The sequence below is a fragment of the Euleptes europaea genome, chromosome 1, assembly GCF_029931775.1.
Source record: "Euleptes europaea isolate rEulEur1 chromosome 1, rEulEur1.hap1, whole genome shotgun sequence".
In the NCBI taxonomy this organism is placed as follows: domain Eukaryota; kingdom Metazoa; phylum Chordata; class Lepidosauria; order Squamata; family Sphaerodactylidae; genus Euleptes; species Euleptes europaea.
The window spans coordinates 64,728,752-64,748,109 of record NC_079312.1 but is presented as its reverse complement, the minus strand read 5'-3'; the positions used below and the strand labels follow the sequence as shown (position 1 = coordinate 64,748,109).

Genomic DNA, 19,358 nt, shown 5'->3' with positions numbered 1-19,358 from the left:
TTTTGTTCCTCCGGCCCTCCCTTTCTGCATGGTGGCTTGTGTATTTCAAGATCTCTCATCCAGTCCCAGGGGGCATATCGCCAAGGTCTCGACAAGTATTTTTTCCCCTTTAAGGCAGTCAATAAATTATGTTTGGAAGGCGCAGATCATTTGAGACCATGTTTTCCTGCTTATTTTTGGGGATCAAGGATCTTTTTTGCTTCTGCTTCCTTTTTAGAAAGTTGCTGTTGGTTTTGGCTTATTTCTCTAGGTTTTCGAAGAGTATCCATGAAGTCCTGACATATCGGAGGGAAAGACAGGATCCACTTGCTAACTTTTCTTTTGGAATCCTAGGTCTTTGCTACAGTCTTGTATAGGTACACTGAGCTTATGTGCAAAAAAATGTGTTTATTCCAGGGCCATAGATTCCCTCTCCCAAGCCACACTTTCATTTACAGGTGTACACTTCTGTTCGTTCACTGCATGTATTACATTTAACATAACAGCACCAATGAAATTTACAGTTGCATTGCCACACTCGTGAATACTGGTGAGTATTATAACCTCGTCCACAGCACATCAGATCACAGCCATTCGTCTGCTGGGCTGTTTTGTTGCACATTCTGCCTTGTGTTCCCACACTACCAGTAACAGGGTCCTCTTCACAGTAGTTAGGCGATTTCTCTATATACACTAGATCTGTATCCATGGGTTTACGGTAGGAGAGCGGCTTCTTGATCTTCAGGAAAGTTGGACGCTTATTACGACTTGCCCTTACTGGTTCAACCTGAACAGCTTCATTGTATTTGTCTTTAAGGATGTAGCCCAGCTCCCTGAATTTAGGTAGAGTTGTCCAGCAGGTTTTAGTAGTACATGATCCTGACACTCCATGGCACTTGCATTCCAATTTCATGTTCTCTTCAAGGATCTAGATTGAAAGGATGAGAAGGTGTTACATGTCAGACAAGAGAGAATGGGAGACAGTGTTTCGCTCTTACATTGTATCAAGAACTGGTGATCTGGTGTGGTTGTTCTAGGCTCAGATAGTTTGTGCAATTGTATTTTTTGCGACTTTGAACACACACACGCACACACACACCCCTGAATGGCAAAACTCCAGTTCATGACCTTCAGTTCTAAAAATACATCAGTGATCCTTTTGTTGATAATAGAAATATTTGTCCACAGCAAATCAATTTGATGGGAAATGGCGAGTCTTAAAAATAATTTGTAAATGGCTATATTAGTGCATTATAGAAGTCTAGCAGGTGAATGGACAGAATTGCTGTCTTGCAAGAGAAGGACAACACAGTAGAAGTTTCTTCATCAGTATTGCTAACATTGTGCTATTTGTAGTTCAGCAAAAGAAACAAAGTTATTGCTTGATCTAAATAATATTTCATGAGAAACCTATCTCATTTTTCTAACTCCAGTGAAACATTCAAAATAGTTATCTGGAAATTTCATCCACCTTTTTGTCATAGGTAGACAGAAACAACTCTTCATCTAATAAACTAGCAATCCGTCTGGGCATGATGGGTGGGTTAACATCTCTTGATTGGGAAATTCTTGGAGATTTGGGGGTGGAGCCTGGGGAGGGGAGGGACCTCAGGGCAGTATAATGCCATAGAATCCACCCTCCAAAGCAGCCATTTTCTCCAGGAGATCTGATATCTGTGCTTTGGAGATCAGTTGTACTTCCAGAAGATCTCCATGCCCCACCTGGAGATTGGTGACATAAGGTTGAGAAAGGGCCTATAGACATGCTGTCTGATCTGGATCAAACCAGTCTGATCAATCATCCAAAAACTTGGGAAATCAACCATCCAAAATTAGCCCCATTTCAACATTATGGCCCTGCATGGTTTATCATTGGAATCCAAGGAAGGGCAGGTGCATCCGTCAATGGACTAGTTTCAGTCTTGTCTTGCTCCTCACCATATATAGAAAACAGCATATTGTATAAATACCTCTTTTTAAAAAAAAAATGGGTATATAATGAAGGTTGTGTGTGTGAAATGTAGGGATGCCAGCTTTCAGCTCATCTGTAGACTACAGAGATCAGTTCCCCTGGAGGAAATGAATGCTTTGTACCCCACTGAGGTCCCTGTCCTCCCCGGGCTCCACCTCCAAATCTCCAGGAGTTTCCCAACCTGGATCTGTCAACCCTACCCCCCCCACACACACACACCTGTCAACCCTAGTAAAGTACCGTCAAGCCACAGCTGACTTTATGGTAACTCAGTAGGGTTTGCAAGGCAAGGAGACTAACACAGGTGTTTTGTTATTGCCTTCCTCTGCATAATGACCCTGGCATTCTTTGGTGGTCTCCCATCCAAGTACTAACCAAGGCTGATCCTGCTTAGCTTCTGAGATTTGACGAGATCAGGCTAGCCTGGGCCATCCAGGTCAGGGCTGCAGTGAAGGTCACTTTTTTGGTAAGAAATAGTAAGGATTTAATTTCTTATTCTGAACCAGGATAAACATTTTTATTGCTGATGTTACAGTAACAGTGCATTTACGTATCTACTGTGGAAATGATTTTTACCATACTTGTTAGGTATTTTGCTTTATTGTTTAAATACACAGTTGGGCATTATCAATTACACCGTGTTCAAATTCCCAGAGATGTCTTTTTCCCAAAGATTGCTTTACTGCATCATATGCACAGCCAGCAAAAACAGAGGCCAACTTGATGTACATTCCTTTGACGTCTACATTTGAGATGGTCTAAATTAAAATGAGATGTAAACACAAACGTACACCAGGCTTTAGATTGCACGCCATCCTTATGACTTTGTTCAGAGCAGTCTACTCTTTAGAATGCTCAAGTTCCCGTTCAGTTCGCGTAACAGACAGTGACCACAGAGGGAATAAACAACTCCATTGGAAAGAGCTGAGTAAGCTGCTGCAATTGATCAGCATATGAAAGGACTCATGACATGTGTTGAGCTTGCTGTTCTCAGGGATGTATCTTTCTTGATGCCAGCTGGAACCAGTTTGGGGACTCTTCTTGTCCAAATCAGGACTGGGCATGAGTGGGGGTGGGAGAAAACATCCAACTAGATAACACGGATTCTTTCTGTCTTTTTAAAGAAAGATCCTCCTTGCATTCTCTGTGAATGAGTAGACATGTGAATTGATACACTAGAAACCCTCCCCCATCATGTCTGGTCTGGCCCTGAGCAGGGTTGAAGTCGCATTTATTGGGACCCAGCTCCTAATGATCAATTTCTCATTATTTTCATATTTAGAAAAACATATACAGGGTTTCAGTTTGCATGTTCCATTATGCACGAGTACCCTGCCATCTACCAAATGCCAATAACCTACGCAATGTATCATAAAATGTACCATCCAAATTTGACAATATACAGATAATATACACGTATCACCCTGGGACTCAATAAGGACTGGCGGTGGCTAGCTTCTTCTTTACATACAGTACTTATGTATATTATTCATCTAACTTTTTGCAGGATGGAGTGAGCCACTCCCACTGATGGGATCATTTACTCTATTGACTGGATCTTGTTGGCACCTTCAATATGGCCTTAGAACGCTGGGCTTTCTGCCTTCTCTTTGTAATATCCCTCCACCCTATTTGTTCTCTTTTGGGGGGGTATCTGTGTGTGTGAGAGAGAAAGTGTGTGTGTGTCAACTGAGTGTAGGGTTGCCAACTTTCAGGTCATAGCTGGAGATTTCCCAATTACAACTGATCTCCTGGCAACAGAGATCAGTTCCACTGGAGAAAATGGCCACTTTGGCAATTGGACTCTATGGCATTGAAGTCCCTCCCCTCTCCAAGCCCCACCTTCCTCAGGCTCCACCCCCAAAATCTCCAGGTATTTCTAAGCCCCCGACTGGCAACCCTAACTCAGTGTAATACTTCATATATTTGACAAAGTGTGCTCTGGTTCACAACAGCTGTGGACAACAGTATACTACTGTGTATAATAGAGCTCTGGAACTCTTCCCGAGGGAGAGTCATCTGCCCCCTTCTGTTGTCATCTTCCACCAGGGCCTGAAGACTTTTTTGTTTTGTTTGGCAATCCCTCAGCGATTTTGGGGATGTGGAATGGTATAGTATAGCCTGATGAGATCAGATCTGGGAAGTTAAGCAGGGTCAGTACTTGGATGGGAGACCACCAAGGAAGACTTAGCAAAGAATAGCAATAGCTAATCACCTCTGCTTAATCACTTGCCTTGAAAATCCATGCTGGGGTTGCCATAAGTCAGCTGCAACTTGATGGCACTTTACACACACACACACATGTATTTTGACTCTTTTAAAAATTGATTTAATTATGTGTGTCTGGGGAGGTTGATTTTAATGGTTTTAAAATGTGATTTTATCATGCATTTTTAAATTGTTACCATCCTTGGTGCCCCTTGTGCGGGCAGAAAGGAGGGGTACAAGTTTTGTAAATAAATAAATAATAAATACTGTGTATACGCGACTTGACAGCACTTTACACACACACACACACATAGTATGTATTGCATATTATCTTGTTCTCAGTGCGCTGTATTTCTACTTACATAATGCCATTTTCTGCATAATTTAACATGTCATGTTCAGTACTTATGCTTTGTTTCTGATTTCTGCTAATTTCCAGTTTCTGCAATTCTAGTCTTATTACATTGCTTGTTAGACGTCTCATCCTATTGATTGCCTTGCCTTGCATACTCCTCCTTGAGCCTCCATAAGAAAGGGAAATTATAAATAGCATTATTAACTAAATACATAAAATCTTATGCAACAATAAATTTCTTTGTTTTTAGGTAGCACCAGATTCTTAACAGGTACACTACACAAAGATATTTAAGAGTAAATGATGCTCGGTGACTCAAGGAAGACCACCAAGCCAATATAACAGCAGAAGATCAGATTAGAAAATAACATCAGTTTGATGATCTTTAATTCATGTACTCATCCATTGTATTTTTGGAAGGAACTTGAGAAACAGAAGTACAATTTAAAAAAATGGGACATTACTGAAGGCATTAAGATTTAGAAGTCTGGAACCAACCACAAAGAACTGAAGCATAGCATAAGTATTAACATGACACATTAAAAAGTACGGAAATTATATAATAGGATCCTGCTTACAATAAACTATCCATAGCAGTATAGACCATAGTCCCTAATCATTTATCCAAGCAAGTTTGTGAACCATTTTGTACAGTGCAACCCTATTACCTGTGTAGAAAAGCCCTCTTGAACAGTTCAGTTTTGCATAGTTTGTGGAAGGACAGGAGAGTGGGAGCTTTCTTGACCTCCTCGGGCAGAAGCCACAACAGAGAAAGCACATGTACAAGCAGTTGTTGGTTCTGCCTATTTGCAGGTTGGCATCTGCAGAAGCCCCTGCTGACATGAAAGAAATTGTTGTGGCAGAGCATAGGAAGAGTGGTGGTCCCACAAATAAGAGGGGCCAAGGCTATGAAGGGCTTTGTATGTGATAATACCTTAAACTGAGCCTAGTAACAGATGGGCGGCCAATGCAGCATCTACAGAATGGGAGTAATATGCATGCTCTCTCTAGCTCCCATTAATAGCTGAGACATGGCATTCTGGACCTGTTGGAGTTTCTGAGCTGATTTTGAGGGGAGACCTCAAATGTACAGTGCATTATAGCAGTCAAGTCTCAATGTTATTGTGGCATGGATCCAGGTGGCCAGGTCAGATGTATCAAGGCAAGGGGGCATTTTATGGGCTAGGCTAAGCTAATAGGCTGTCAAAGATAGGACATTTTGGAGGACTTCATAGGGTCGCCATGAGTCGGAAGCAACTTGATGGCACTTAACACACACACAAGCTAATAGAAAGCATTTTTTGCAGCTGCATTAACTTGTTTCTCTAGTAATAAAGCTTGATCCAGTATGACCCCAAGGCTTTTAACTGAGTCAGCAAGGGTCAGTTGAACATCAAAAGTGAACAATAGGGGTTACCGCACTTTGTATTCCCAGCGATGTATTAAGAGTTTGAAAATGTTATAAAAAACATCGCTTTAAAAGGGTTTTTGGATACTACTGCTTATAAATGGTTGGATGGTTGGAAGATGTCTTCTTCACAGCTAAAGGGGCCAAACAAAGTGCGAACAGTATTTTTTATAACGTTTTCAAACTCTTAATACATCACTGGGAATACAAGTGCGGTAACCCCCAATGTCCTTCAAGGCCTTCATATTCCCAACCAGCATTACCTCTGTCTTTTCAGGATTTAGTTTCAATTTGTTCTCATTTAGCCAGCTAACCACCATGGCCTGGCAGTGATTCAGGACCTCTACCGCATCACCAGGAGATTTGGATAAGACTATATAGAGCTGAGTATCATCAGCATATTGATGACAACTGACCCCAAAACTAGTAATGATTTATCCTAAGGGATTTACATAGAGATTGAAAAGCATGGGGATAGAACTGCACCCTGTGGAACCCTGCAAGATAGGTCCCACACCGCTAAAAACTGGTTTCCAATAGCAACCCTTTGAGTCCTATAGATGAGGAATTATTTGAACCAGTTCAACGCACATCCCCTGATATTTCCTTCAGACTCCAGGTCCAGGCGCCTCAACACGATAGCATGATCTACTGTATCAAAGGCTGCAGATAAATCCAAAAAGAGCAACAGAGGGGCTTGGTCTTTGTCTACACTCAGAGGGAGTTCATCAACTAAACCTTGCAAAGCTGTCTCTGTCCCATAGCCTGGCCTGAAGCCAGACTGAAAAGGGCGTAGAGTTATCCAAGAAGACTTGGCGTTTCAAGCTACAAAGTAATTCTGGCACAACGGGGTGTGAAGATAAACCTAGGGTTGCCAGGTCCCTCTTCGCCACCGGCGGGAGGTTTTTGGGACAGAGCTTGAGGAGGGTGGAGTTTGGGGAGGGGAGGGATTTCAATGCCATAGAGTCCAATGGCCAAAGCGGCCATTGTCTCCAGGTGAACTGATCTCTATTGTCTGGAGATCAGTTGTAATAGCAGGAGATCTTCAGCTAGTACCTGGTGGTTGGCAATCCTAGATAAACCACAACTGTCCCTGGGCAGCAATTGGTGGAAGCACACTATCAGGCATATGTTTTAAGTATATGCTTATGGGGTCTGAACTGATTGAGACTGAGATTGAAAGAGATCTTTGGGTTGTAGTTGAAAGTTCAATGAAAATGTCAATCCAGTATGCGGTAGAGGAGGAGAAGGCAAAGTCCATGCTACAAATTATTAGGAAACGGATTGAAAATAAAATGGGCAATATTGTAATGCCCTTAGGACATCACTGTTAATAGGTCCTTTTATTATTAAGCTCACGTGATAGGTCTACATATTAAAAGAAAGTATATCTTATGGTCTCTCCTGGACTGTAACATTTCAGAATTTCAGAAATGAAGTTGGTACGTTCCTTGATATTTCCATGCATACATACTTGTTTTGAAAACTCTCTGCACATAGAAAACCTAGCATGTCTGTGAAGTCTCTATCTGAATTTAAATTTGCTAGTTGATTATGGTGGTTGATTAATCATTCCGATTTATTATGAATCCTGAGACCTTTTCTAAAGATAATAGAATTCAAAAACAAGCACGATCATCTGGGCTGATTAAACAAAACCCTGTGCCAAATGTTTTATTTGAGGCGTTTTTTATGGAATTATCCCAATAATCTCCTGACTTTGTATACTCAAGTATAATATATAACTACCATAAAAAGCACAGGTGTGCTGTTTTGTAAAATTTACAGTTTTACATTAAGAACTAGCCATTTTAACTGTGTATTCCATGATAGTTAAACCATGTATTTGTGGGAAAGTGTGTAGGGAAAATCAGGCCTAACATAATCTCCGATTCAGAAGATGCAGTTTATAGCCTCACATAGTACGTACACATTGGAGGTTGCCCAATGTTAGCCCCTCTAGCCCTTCTTTCAATAGGCCCATAAAAAACTGTAATTGGCTTCCTGGAATGTTCACAAACAGTCTAAGTGCCCGGGAGAAAAATATTCACAAAAGAATGTACCTGAATCTGTAATATCAGTGAGACAAAAGCCCCTCTTTTAAGGATGAAATTTTAAGGATGGGAAGAACCATATCCTGGGGAAAGAAGGCAGGCTGAACACTGAGCACTTGAGTGGGAAGAGGTACTATTAAATAAAGAAGCTAAGTAAAAGTATTCATAGATAGAGGGTCCATAGAATATATATTGTGAACATCAGAGGGGCAAAAAAGACCCTAGTCTATGATCCTGGAATCTATTGCCAGGCAGAGTGGTCAAGTGAGGTTTATGAAAGGCAGCTTCAAATATTCATGAGATTCAGAGCCTTGTTGCAGTGTAGATGTAGGATGGGGAAAGTGTGTGATGTGCTGAGGGAAGATCAGGTGGAATTAGGAGTAGAGCTCTCTTGGGGATAATAAATGTAGCAAGTTGGAAAAGAACGAACAATGAGAAAAGAAGGGCTGGGTAAAAACTTCATAGAGTACAAGAACAGGAAAGGTTGAATGCTGTAGCTAGTAAGAATAGTCACGTCTTATATGGAGTCAGACCATAGTTCTATCAAGATCAGTATTATCTACTCTGACATCACCTACTACCTTATCCTCTTAACTGGAGATGTCAGAGATTGAACCTGAGGCTTCTAGCATCAAAGCAAATGCTCTGCCACTGAACCATGATGGCCACAGGCAAAGCTAGCTTTACTAGAGAATTAGTCATATTCATGGAGATGAGTTCCACCAATGGCTACTAGCCATGGTGAGTAATGGAACCTCCATAAAGATAGGCAGAAAACCTCTGAATGGAATACACAGGGCAGGATCAGGGGAAAAGCTAGTAAGACAGGCGACTGAAAGCAAGGGAATTGAGGAAACAATGGGCAAAAAGTGGGAATAAAGCAGAAAGGACTGTGGCAAAAAATGGGAATAAAGCAGGAAGGACTCACACAGCTATTGGGATGAAAAAAGGTTGTGCAATTGTAGAATGAGAATGAGTCACTGAGGAGCTTTGGAAATGAAGGCCAAAGAAGCAATGGGGGTGGATTTTATCTTCCAGCTACCGGTAATTTGAAAAGTAAGGCCAGCATGCCAGAGGCACTAGGGAATTGGAATACCTTATCACAGTGCTGGTTGACCTGTGGAATGCAGAGATGACACGGGCGATGGACACAAGTGGTGCTGTGCACCCTCTTCCCTCCTGCAGAGCCTGGAATGTCCCTTGGTTTACTGAGGAGCTTGGAGTGGTGAAATGGTTGGGCAGATGGTTAGAGTGGAAGCAGAAGAAAGCTTGAAGTGAATGTAACAGAACACAGGTGTGAACTCATTATAATGCCTACTCCATGGTGGCAATGGCAGTGAAGCAAGCTCTTTTCTCTGCCACTGTTGCATCTGCACAGTGTCATTCAGCATTGCTTTTTCAGATGGGGAGGGACCTCTTATGCCCCTGAGGAGGTAGACCCAGAAAAAATACAAGCCCTGCTGTGCGACTCCTCGCAATTCTTTTTGTGGATAAAATTGCCTACATCGACTGCAACTCTGATACTACAGCTGATTCAGCTAAATCGCAAGATGCTCTTGGAACATAGTTTGGTTTTAGTTGCCTAGATGAACTTCAGTCGGTGAGGCCTAAAAGTGGACAAGCTGCTTAGAAGTGTGCAGCCTACCACATATACACATAAGAAAAGCCTTGCTGGATCAGACCAAGGTCTATCAAGTCCAGCAGTCGGTTCACACAGTCGTCAACCAGGTTCCTTTAGGAAGTCCACAAACAAGATGACTGCAGCAGCATCCTGCCTGTGTTTCACAGCACCTAATATCATAGACACAATTCCTGCCTTTCTTGCCTGTTGGTGTCAAGCTTGGCTGGTTTGGTTGAATGGGTGCAGAAGGTAATAAATGCCTCTCTTTGGGAGGGTATAAATTCCAGCTGCTTAAAAAAAATAGCTTCAGCTGCTCACAAGGTCATACATTTTCCTCGCAGAGAATCCTGCAGGCCTGGAGTTGTGGATAAGCCCTAATCTCCTGTGTAAAACTTCAACCTCTGAAGATATGAAGGAGCTGAAAGCCCAGAAAGAAGTAGGACAAAGTACCACATATAATTTGAAAGCAGAGGACAGGTGGACTGAGGACTTGCAGATTACAATTTGTGTGCAGTTTAGTTCTCATATCACTTAATGTATTTTCCCTATTATCTACATGCTGGCCTTTTGCAGAGATTTCCTGTCAAGTTTACCTGCTTCATTTCTTAAAGCAGTAGAACAAGTATTTCATAGATCTTTGATCCCTTCAAATGCAAATTAAGTACTGTGAGATACCCCAGGACTTCCCCTTTTAACACTTAGAATGTTTGCACTTGCATACTGCTGTCAAGTGACAGTAGAAATACTTGATCCTGCTAGATTTGTCAGGGAGTTCTCAGGATGTGCTAACTTTGTTTCTGTCCAGCGCTGAAAGCTGTTTAATATCCCACCTAATAAGTGTGTAGCTGCATTCAGATGTCACAGCAAACCCGTTTTTCATGACAGGCACAAACCTAGCTTATTGTCAGGCTTGCATGCTTCCCTCGCTCCTCCTGGTTTCTGTCATTAACAAACTTACTAAATAGGGCCTATGTCCTGGTGTAGAGTATAGGCCACTGGTAAAACGATTAATGAAGGTTAATGAGATATTGTTGCAGAACAATTTTTTAAAATGTTCTTATAACTTTTCCACCTCTCTCTCTCTTTCTCCCCCTCCCTGGCTGTCACTAGCAAAACAATTAGGACAAGGTTCTCAACGCTGATCTTTAGTGGTAGCCACAAATATTCATACAGAACATGCATGGTGGTTGCAACCACTGCAGTCCCATGGCAGTCAATATGGTGCTTTACTAGTCACATCAAAAAGCACCGGTGGCTCCATGTAGCCGTTGGTGCCACATTTGAGAAACCATGGAATCGAATATTGGTAAGATCAGCTGCCATAAGATTATTTGTCAGGAAAAGATTTTCATGTGTGCTCAGGGAGGTTCTGATATACATTCTTTTTTCTTGACATGTACAAACAGATCTCTGAAAGCACATTTATAGTTTTTCCAGTGAGCCCACACAAAACGTTTGTTTGGGTTGAGAAAGATATGAAAAGGCAACCTAATCTTCTTCTCCATGTTGCAAATTTAGATACACTGTTGATGTATTTAAAACTTTTTGAAGTATTAGTAGCCACCATGGCTGCACTGACTCTGGAGCTGTGACACTTTCCCAGGTATTAAGAGGAAACATTATGATAGCTACCTAGGTGAGCTATCAATTAATTACCCTGTAGGCTCAAGTCTTGAGTGTGGTTTATCTGGCCTTGTGTGGATGGATCTGATCAGTGTAAGGATACTATGAAATATGTGGTGGTGGTGATGACAATGATGATGTCACTAAAAATCCCTTCAAGCCTTCCAATTCTATAATTATGAGACCGATTTATGCCCTTCAAAGCCTGTTGACTTCAATGGACTTAGATGGGGATAACTCCACTCTGGATGGAACTATTACAGTACCATTTTAACCAGGTCTACTCAGAAGGCTACTCAGGTCTCTTCAGTGGGAAAGAGTTCTTAGGATTGCATTGTTAGTGTCATCAGTAACTTGACTGGTCCCAAAGAAAGTATCTGCAAGGAGGACATCTGGTACGCCTGCAACCTTACCTACCTGAAAACAACTCCCACTACAAACAATAAACACCCGTAGGAGCAAGGTGTAATACGTTGAATTAAACAATGTCTACTCAGGAAACAATATCTGTTTCTCTAATGGAACTCCATAAACTGCAATAGTAAGCAATTCCATTTGTATGTGGTGGAAAGTGCCGTCAAGTTGCAGCCAACTTAGGGTGACCCCATAGGGTTTTCAAGGCAAGAGACATTCAGAAGTAGTTTTGCCCTTCCCTGCCCCTGCATAGCAACCCTGGGCTTCCTTGGTGGTCTCCCATCCAAATGCTAACCAAGGCTGACCGTGCTTAGCATCCAAGATCTGGTGAAATCTGCATAGCCTGGGCCGTCCAGGCCAGGGCTTTTGTTTTATTTTTAAGGATCCTTTTGAATGATGCTACATTTTTATGTAGATTCCTTCAAAAGAGGAAAGGTCACAAAGCTGTATGTGTATCTGGACACATACTCAAGAACTAGGGTTGCCAGGTCCCTCTTCACCACTGGTGGAAGGTTTTTGGGGTGGAGACTGAGGAGGGTGGGGTTTGGGGAAGGGAAGGACTTTAATGCCATAGAGTCCAATTGCCAAAGTGGCCATTTTCTCCAGATGAACTGATGTTTATCAGCTGGAAATCAGTTGTAGTAGCAGGATATCTCCAGCTAGTACCCTACCAAGAATATCTTTGACCTCTGTATTGTCTTTCCAGCAATTTAAGGGCTGCAGGAGAGATTTCAAATAAACCTCTGGCTACACAAGCAGTTCTCCCACACACATGCACACAGCTTCATTGGACTGTGCCCCAAAACCGGAAGACTTTAAAAGCAAAGATCAGCAATGTTAATCAAATGACACCAAAGTCTAAAAACATTTAAAATTGCATGATTAACACCTGAACTTCAAGGCCTAGGTGGCTTTGCTGCTGATACCATAATATCCCTTGATTCCACAGGTATCAGAGCAGCCTCAGCCAGTTTTTAATTATTCAAAATAGGATGTTCTTCTAGACTTCCTGGAGTCTATGGTAATTTTCAAAAGTTCCAGACACGTGAGGGCATTTAAAGCTTTTTTGCTGGCATGACTGAAGATACCGTGGCACATATTTTTGGTTACCTTGCATGTACAACAGTTTCTCTCTCTCTCTCTCTCTCTCTCTCTCTCTCTCTCTGTTCAAAGCTCCCTGACTTAAAGGCCAGGCTGAAGTTGGCAAATGTGGAAAAAGATCTTCTTATGGAGTCATCTGCACAAATATATCCCACAGTAGTATAGAGGCCAGTGCTTGTTGGCATCTGTATTTTTAAAATTTGTTTGTTTGTTAGAAAATGGTAAACACCCCACTCCTAAACAGTTCATCCTGGAAATTCAGGACATGAATTAAACAAGGGAAGGTAGGATGGCAAATATACCCACAGCCATGATTGTGAGGCAGTCACTTGCATTCACAAGTAGAGAAAAGACAGCAGAAATTCCAATAAAGGCCAAATGAGTATCCTATTGCACATGAAACCAACACATTTTGAATTTCAGGATGAACGTTTATCAACCTCTGATTTGTAGACCTGTTTGGAAGTTCTTTAAAACTTGGACCACTTCCTGATCCACTTCAATTTATCATCTTATATTATTCTTTTTTCTCCTTACAGATTTGATCTATTCCTACTGCAGATTTCATGTAACATAGGGTCTCTTCTTAGAGGCCCTGCCTGAATGCATATGGGCTAGAATAGTGTACCCTGCCCTGTCTAAATATCCACAAAGCATCATCAGATACAAGCTGAAGGAGAGTTGATTTTTATATGCCGATTTTCTCTACCTTTTAAGGAGAATTAAACCAGCTTACAATCTCCTTCCCTTCCTCTCCTCACAAAAGACACCTTGTGAGGTAGGTGAGGCTGAGAGAGCTCAAAGAGAACTATGACTAGCCCAAGGTCTCCCAGCTGGCTTCATGTGTAGGGGTGGGGAAACCAACCCGGTTCATCAGACTAGCGCCCGCCACTCATATGGAGGAGTGGGGGAATCAAACCTGGTTCTCCAGATTAGAGTCCATCACTCTGAACCACTACACCACACTGGTTGTCATGGTGTTTTTGTCAATTACATGAAGTTAATTAGTAACTTGAATGAATCTGGTGAAAGGAGAGCTACTCCTAGCAGTATCTGTATATCAACAAAATCCTGTTTATGATATTCAGTTCTTTGGACCCTTGGACATGCTTCTTTAATTCTCATCATCACACAATGCTTTGGGAATCCAGATACTTCCATTGATCTTGTGTTATATCATCTTTAGAATAAGTAATTATTTCAATGTATTCCTTTTGTAAGCAATGACCTCATCTCCAATAGCCACGGAAGATTTTGTTATATTTTCTCTGAATTGCTTTGAATTACAAAAGCAAATTTCAGTTCAAGAGCTGAAGGTAAAGCAAAGCACTATCAAATGTAGGACATGATAGGATTACTAAGTCAGCACACCTATATCCCTCTGTGTAGAGAAACATCAAATAAAAATCCACCTTGATGTGCCCTTGGTTTCCAGAGCCTACTAATGCAGCCCGTGTCATGATTTATAACAATGACTCATAATGTGGCGTTATATTTAATATGATGTAATGCTGATGCAAAATGCCATTCAGTGAATTTCAATGTCACAAAGAGAGATCAGGAGAAAGAAGGAACACCATGCAATAGTTTGCTTTTAGCACAGTCAAATGTTGCTTGAAAGGTGTTGGCTTTTTCCTGTACACTCATTAGTATTCAGTTAAGACTGACTGAAATGGATTTCTGTTTTCTTTAATATAAGCAAGAAATGGTACGTTTTCTCAATTGTGATCACAGAGCCTGTGTACAAAGGCTGTTAAACTGGCTAAGAGTCTATTCACAGATATTTTCACAAGCACTAGGTGACTTCCCAGCAGCCGCCTTATGGCAGCAATCTGCATCGGAGCCAGTTCACCATCTGCCCTAGTTCCCAGCTGGCTACTGCCACAGCACACGTGGCAAAAAAAGGGTTTGATGTGGAATTGTACAGATATTATCTCCTGGTGGGCCAACAGACATGCAAATTGACCTATGTGGCCAATGACACAGTTGTCCCACATGATGAATTCATAGTGCTGCCATGGAAGAACAGAGCACATCACCTACAATTTGTGAAACCTTTCCCCATTTTTTCTGACACACCTCTTACGAATTCCATGTTGTTGCTGTTTTACTTTTCAGCAATGACACCTAATATTTCAACATGCATTGAAAGTGAGCAAAGGAAAATTGGTGGTAATGCTAGAGGCTACTGTGGTGTGGTAAATAATATGTTGAATCTAGAGTGTGTGGTTCACATCCCAGCTCACGCAACTTCACTTCCTCTATCTTGCATAGTTGTGAGAATAAAATTAGATGGACCCTGTGTACTCCACCTTAATCTCCATCACAGAAGAGTAGGAGTTGCTTATATTAGTGTGTAAAGCACCGGATGCAGTGATGGTGCTATATAAAAATGAATATATATATCTGAAATTATGTTAACATTTAATAGCATAATGGCTAAAAAAATGATCCAGGGAACCTCTTCTCCTGATCTTGCCTCTGCAGTAAACTTCCTAGATAGCTTAGGCTAACCATTCTATCTCAGTCCTACATATGTGGAGAATAATACTGGCCTGCCTTACTGGGTTGTAGTAAGGATGACAACATGATAATGTATGTGAAGCACTTTGAACACAGAAAGCACTCTATCAATGTGAGGTATTATTATTCCTGCTGTTCTAGTGGCATCTCATGAAATTAGAGGAGTCACTGTGATAAAGAACTCTCATGTTAATGTTACAGATGACTTATGCCGAGGAAGAAACCAGTTTTCCGTATATCTCGGGTCAAACACAGGACTGTACAGGAGTTAGAAATTTAGAGATCTTGTAAAAAATTGACAGTGATGCTTCCTGATCTGAAGAATTTGTGAGGTAAAAGGGCCTTCCTATCACATGTTCTTAATATATTTATATAGCAAAAATAAGCACCATATTAAACACTTTCATTAGTGGTCCTTTCTCCGCTTCTTTGTAGTCATTCAGTAATATCAGCTGTTCCTGTGTTGTGCTAAAACATTAATAGATTGGCAACACCCCTGAAAGCAATGCAGCATTTCTTCAATGGACAGACATGTAAATATTTCCATATCAAAACAGCTTACATGCCTGTCCGGAACTGGCAAATGGCCAAAGATAGCACAAGCACTATGCTTCCAGATAATACCACCAGTAGAGGGGAAACCAACATGCTTGGATTATTAGTGCTGGGTGATTACTGTGTAGGATTGCCAACTCAGGGCTGGGAAATTCCTGGAGATTTGGGGGGAGGTGCAGCCTAGGGAGGGTGGGAATTGGGGACATCAGCAGGTATAATGCCATGGAATTCACCCTCCAAGCCAGCCATATTCTCCAAGGAAACTGATCTATGTAGTCTGAAGATCCATTGTAATTCTGGGAGATCTTCCACATGAAAGTTGCCAACCATGTTAATGAGTATCTATGAGCCAGTTTTGTTATAGTATTTTTCTTCCATAAGACGATGTAGGAATGGGGCCAACTTAAGAGTGAACACTTTTCATTATAATGGGCTGGCATGCATGATATTCAAAGATAATATCAGGAGATGAAGCTTCAGTTCCTAAAAATCCAGTTCATGATGGAGAAGGAGGAGGAGGAGAGTTGGTTTTTATATGCCGACTTTCTCTACCACTTAAGGAAGAATCGAACTAGCTTACAATCACCTTCCCCTCCCCACAACAGACACCCTGTGAGGTAGGTGGGGCTGAGAGAGTGTGACTAGACCAAGGTCTCCCAGCTGGCTTCATGTGGAAGAGTGGGGAAACAAATCCAGTTCACCAGAATAGCCTCTGCCGCTCATGTGGAGAAGTGGGGAATCAAACCTGGTTCTCCAGATCAGAGTCCACCGCTCCAAACCACCACTCTTAACCACTACACCATGCTGGCTCTCACACCATGCTGAGCATATTGAAAGGACAGCCTCAAACATATCAGCATGCACAGGAATCATCCCATCAGCCAAGCTGTGGCTTCAGAATAGTACAACTGAATCTTGCACTAACTCATGCACCCAGTCAGGGTCCTCATTTCTTTCTAGGAAGTCATATCTGCCTCCATGAAGTTTCTTCCTTGAACATAAAATACTGCCTGTGCACATGAAAGATTGTGAGCTCTCATATGGGCAATGGAGCCCATTACATCATACAGGCATTATTACCCACTCCTTTCTATTAAAGTGGTAACTAGAGAGGTAAATATTACTCATCTTCATATGCTTTGCCTTATAAGTAGGGTTGCCAGCTCTGGGTTTGGAAATACCTGGAGGTTTTTGGAGTGGAGCCTGAGGAGCGTGGGGTTTGGGGAGAGGAGGGACTTCAATGCCATAGAGTCCAGTTGCCAAGATGGCCATTTTCTCCAGGTGAACTGATCTCTATTGGCTGGAGATCAGTTGTAATAGCAGGAGATCTCCAGCTAGTGCCTGGAGGTTGGCAACCCTACTGGATAAGCAGGTGGCAGCTGTGGCCAGGAGTGCCTTTTACCAGCTTTAACTGGTTAGCCAGCTGTGGTGTTTCCTGGGCAGGAACGATCTGGCCACTGTGGTACATGCCCTGGCTACATCTAGATTAGATTACTGCAATACAGTCTGTGTGGGTCTGCTCTTGAAGAGTGTTTAGAAATGTCAATTGGTGAAGAATGCTTCACCCAGGATGTTGACTAGGGTGGGTCATAGGCACCATATCACTCCAATTTTGTTCTATCTACACTGGCTCCCAGTTTGTTTCCTGGCACAACTCAAGTTGCTGGTCTTATTTAAAGCCCTATATGGTTTGGGGCCCATGCCTGAAGGAACATCTACTCCCCTATGAACCTACCTGACCACCATGGTCATCTTCAGTGGGTCTGCTCTGGGTGCCTCGGCCTTCTGAGATTAAGTGGGTGGAAACCTAGGAAAGGGCCATCTCAGAAGTGGTACCAAAACTCTGGAACCCTCTCCCGAGGGAGATTTGCTGTTGCCCTCTTCCACCAGCATGTGAAGACTTTTTTGTTTCGCTTGTCATTCCCTCAGTGATCCCGCCTTCCTCCCCAGTGTTTTAACACTTTTGTGATTATTTTAAACTTTATTTTTAACTTGTTTAATTATATATTTATTTTTGGTTTTAATAGCTTTTTGTGTGTGTGTGTGTGTGAAGTGCCATCAAGTCGCAGCCAACTTATGGCTACCCCTTTTGGGGTTTTCATGGCAAGAGACTAACAGAGGTGGTTTGCCAGTGCCTTCCTCTGCACAGCAACCCTGGTATTCCTTGGTGGTCTCCCATCCAAATACTAACCTGGGCTGACCCTGCTTAGCTTCTGAGACCTGACGAGATCAGGCTAGCCTGGGCCATCCAGCTCAGGGCTAATAGGTTTTTAGGATATTTTAATTTGTATGTAATAATTTGTTAGGTGTAGCATGGTGTAGTGGTGGACTGATCTGGAGAACTGGATTTGATTCCCCACATGAGTGGTGGATGCTAGTCTGGTGAACCAGGTTGGTTTCCCCACTCCTACACATGAAGCCAGCTGGGTGACCTTGGGGTAGGCACAGTTCTATTAAGAGCTCTCTCAGCCCCACCCACCCCACAGGGTGTCTGTTGTGGGGAGGGGAAGGGAAGGTGATTGTAAGCCAGTTTGAGTCTTCCTTAAGTGGTAGAGAAAGTCGGCACATAAAAACCAACTCTTCTTCTTGGTGCCTTGATGGCCCTGTAGGGCAGAAAGGGGGGAACCTTGTAAATAAATAATAAATGTACAGCCATGTGTACAGTCAAACTAGCCATGACATTTTGCCCACCTATTTCAGAAATCATATGGGACAATTACAATTATATCCAAAATCTGAAGTACTGTCCATACATCTTTTAGCTCTGTGGAATTAATACTTTACTCACTAATCCTTCGGGCCAACATACACTTTGGAACAACTTAGACTTTTTTTAAACATTCTTTTCCTGCTAAATGAAAATTGGCCACCCCTCCCAGGTGTCACAAATAGATGGAGCATCATGTATTATAAGCTAATTACCGTCCTAAATTACGTTTAATTAATCAGACTGAAGGACAATTACAGATGCACTGTGCGTCCCCAAGGAGCCTAAAGTAATGTTTCTAATTCAATGCACAGGAACAAAGTTGCACTTATTAAAAGTATATTTAAACCAAACCAGAAAGGATGCTAAAAGGACATTAATATTTTAAGCCACAAAAATAAAGTCTGAATACTCCTCTATCAGTACATTTTACCACCCTTAATGTTGCTATTGTTTGAGACTGAAAGTGGCTTTTCTAAGGCTCAGATGCTTGGAGGATGCTAATTTTTGTTAGTACGTTAAAGATATATGTGTCCAAAGCTACTTGCCAAACCCCTCCATTCAGTTCTGAATCACTCCAAGACAATGCCAAAAAAAAAAAAAACCCCACAAAAATACCATGACCCAGGTTACAAAGAGGCAAATAAGATACTGGTCGTTATGAAAAAAATATTTTGCTTCCTCAGATATATCCAGACTCTACGTTCAAAATCTTTTCTGAAAGCAGCAATATATATCATCAATATCACTGTTTCCTGATACCTAGTACCATGTAGAATACAAAATATACTGCCATGTACTCCAAATACATGGTGGAAACACTGTGGCCACAAACGTA

General features: G+C 41.9%; 1 protein-coding gene across 1 annotated transcript in view; it reads right to left on the bottom strand.

Annotated features, from left to right (window-relative positions):
* Positions 1-206: 206 nt before the first annotated feature.
* Positions 207-19,358, bottom strand: part of WNT7A (Wnt family member 7A) — a 50,900-nt gene continuing 31,748 nt past the window's right edge. The window contains exon 4 of the mRNA XM_056852411.1: positions 207-907. Coding sequence (XP_056708389.1) covers positions 428-907 — 480 coding nt within the window. The 3' untranslated portion in view covers positions 207-427. The remainder of the gene's footprint in view (positions 908-19,358) is intronic.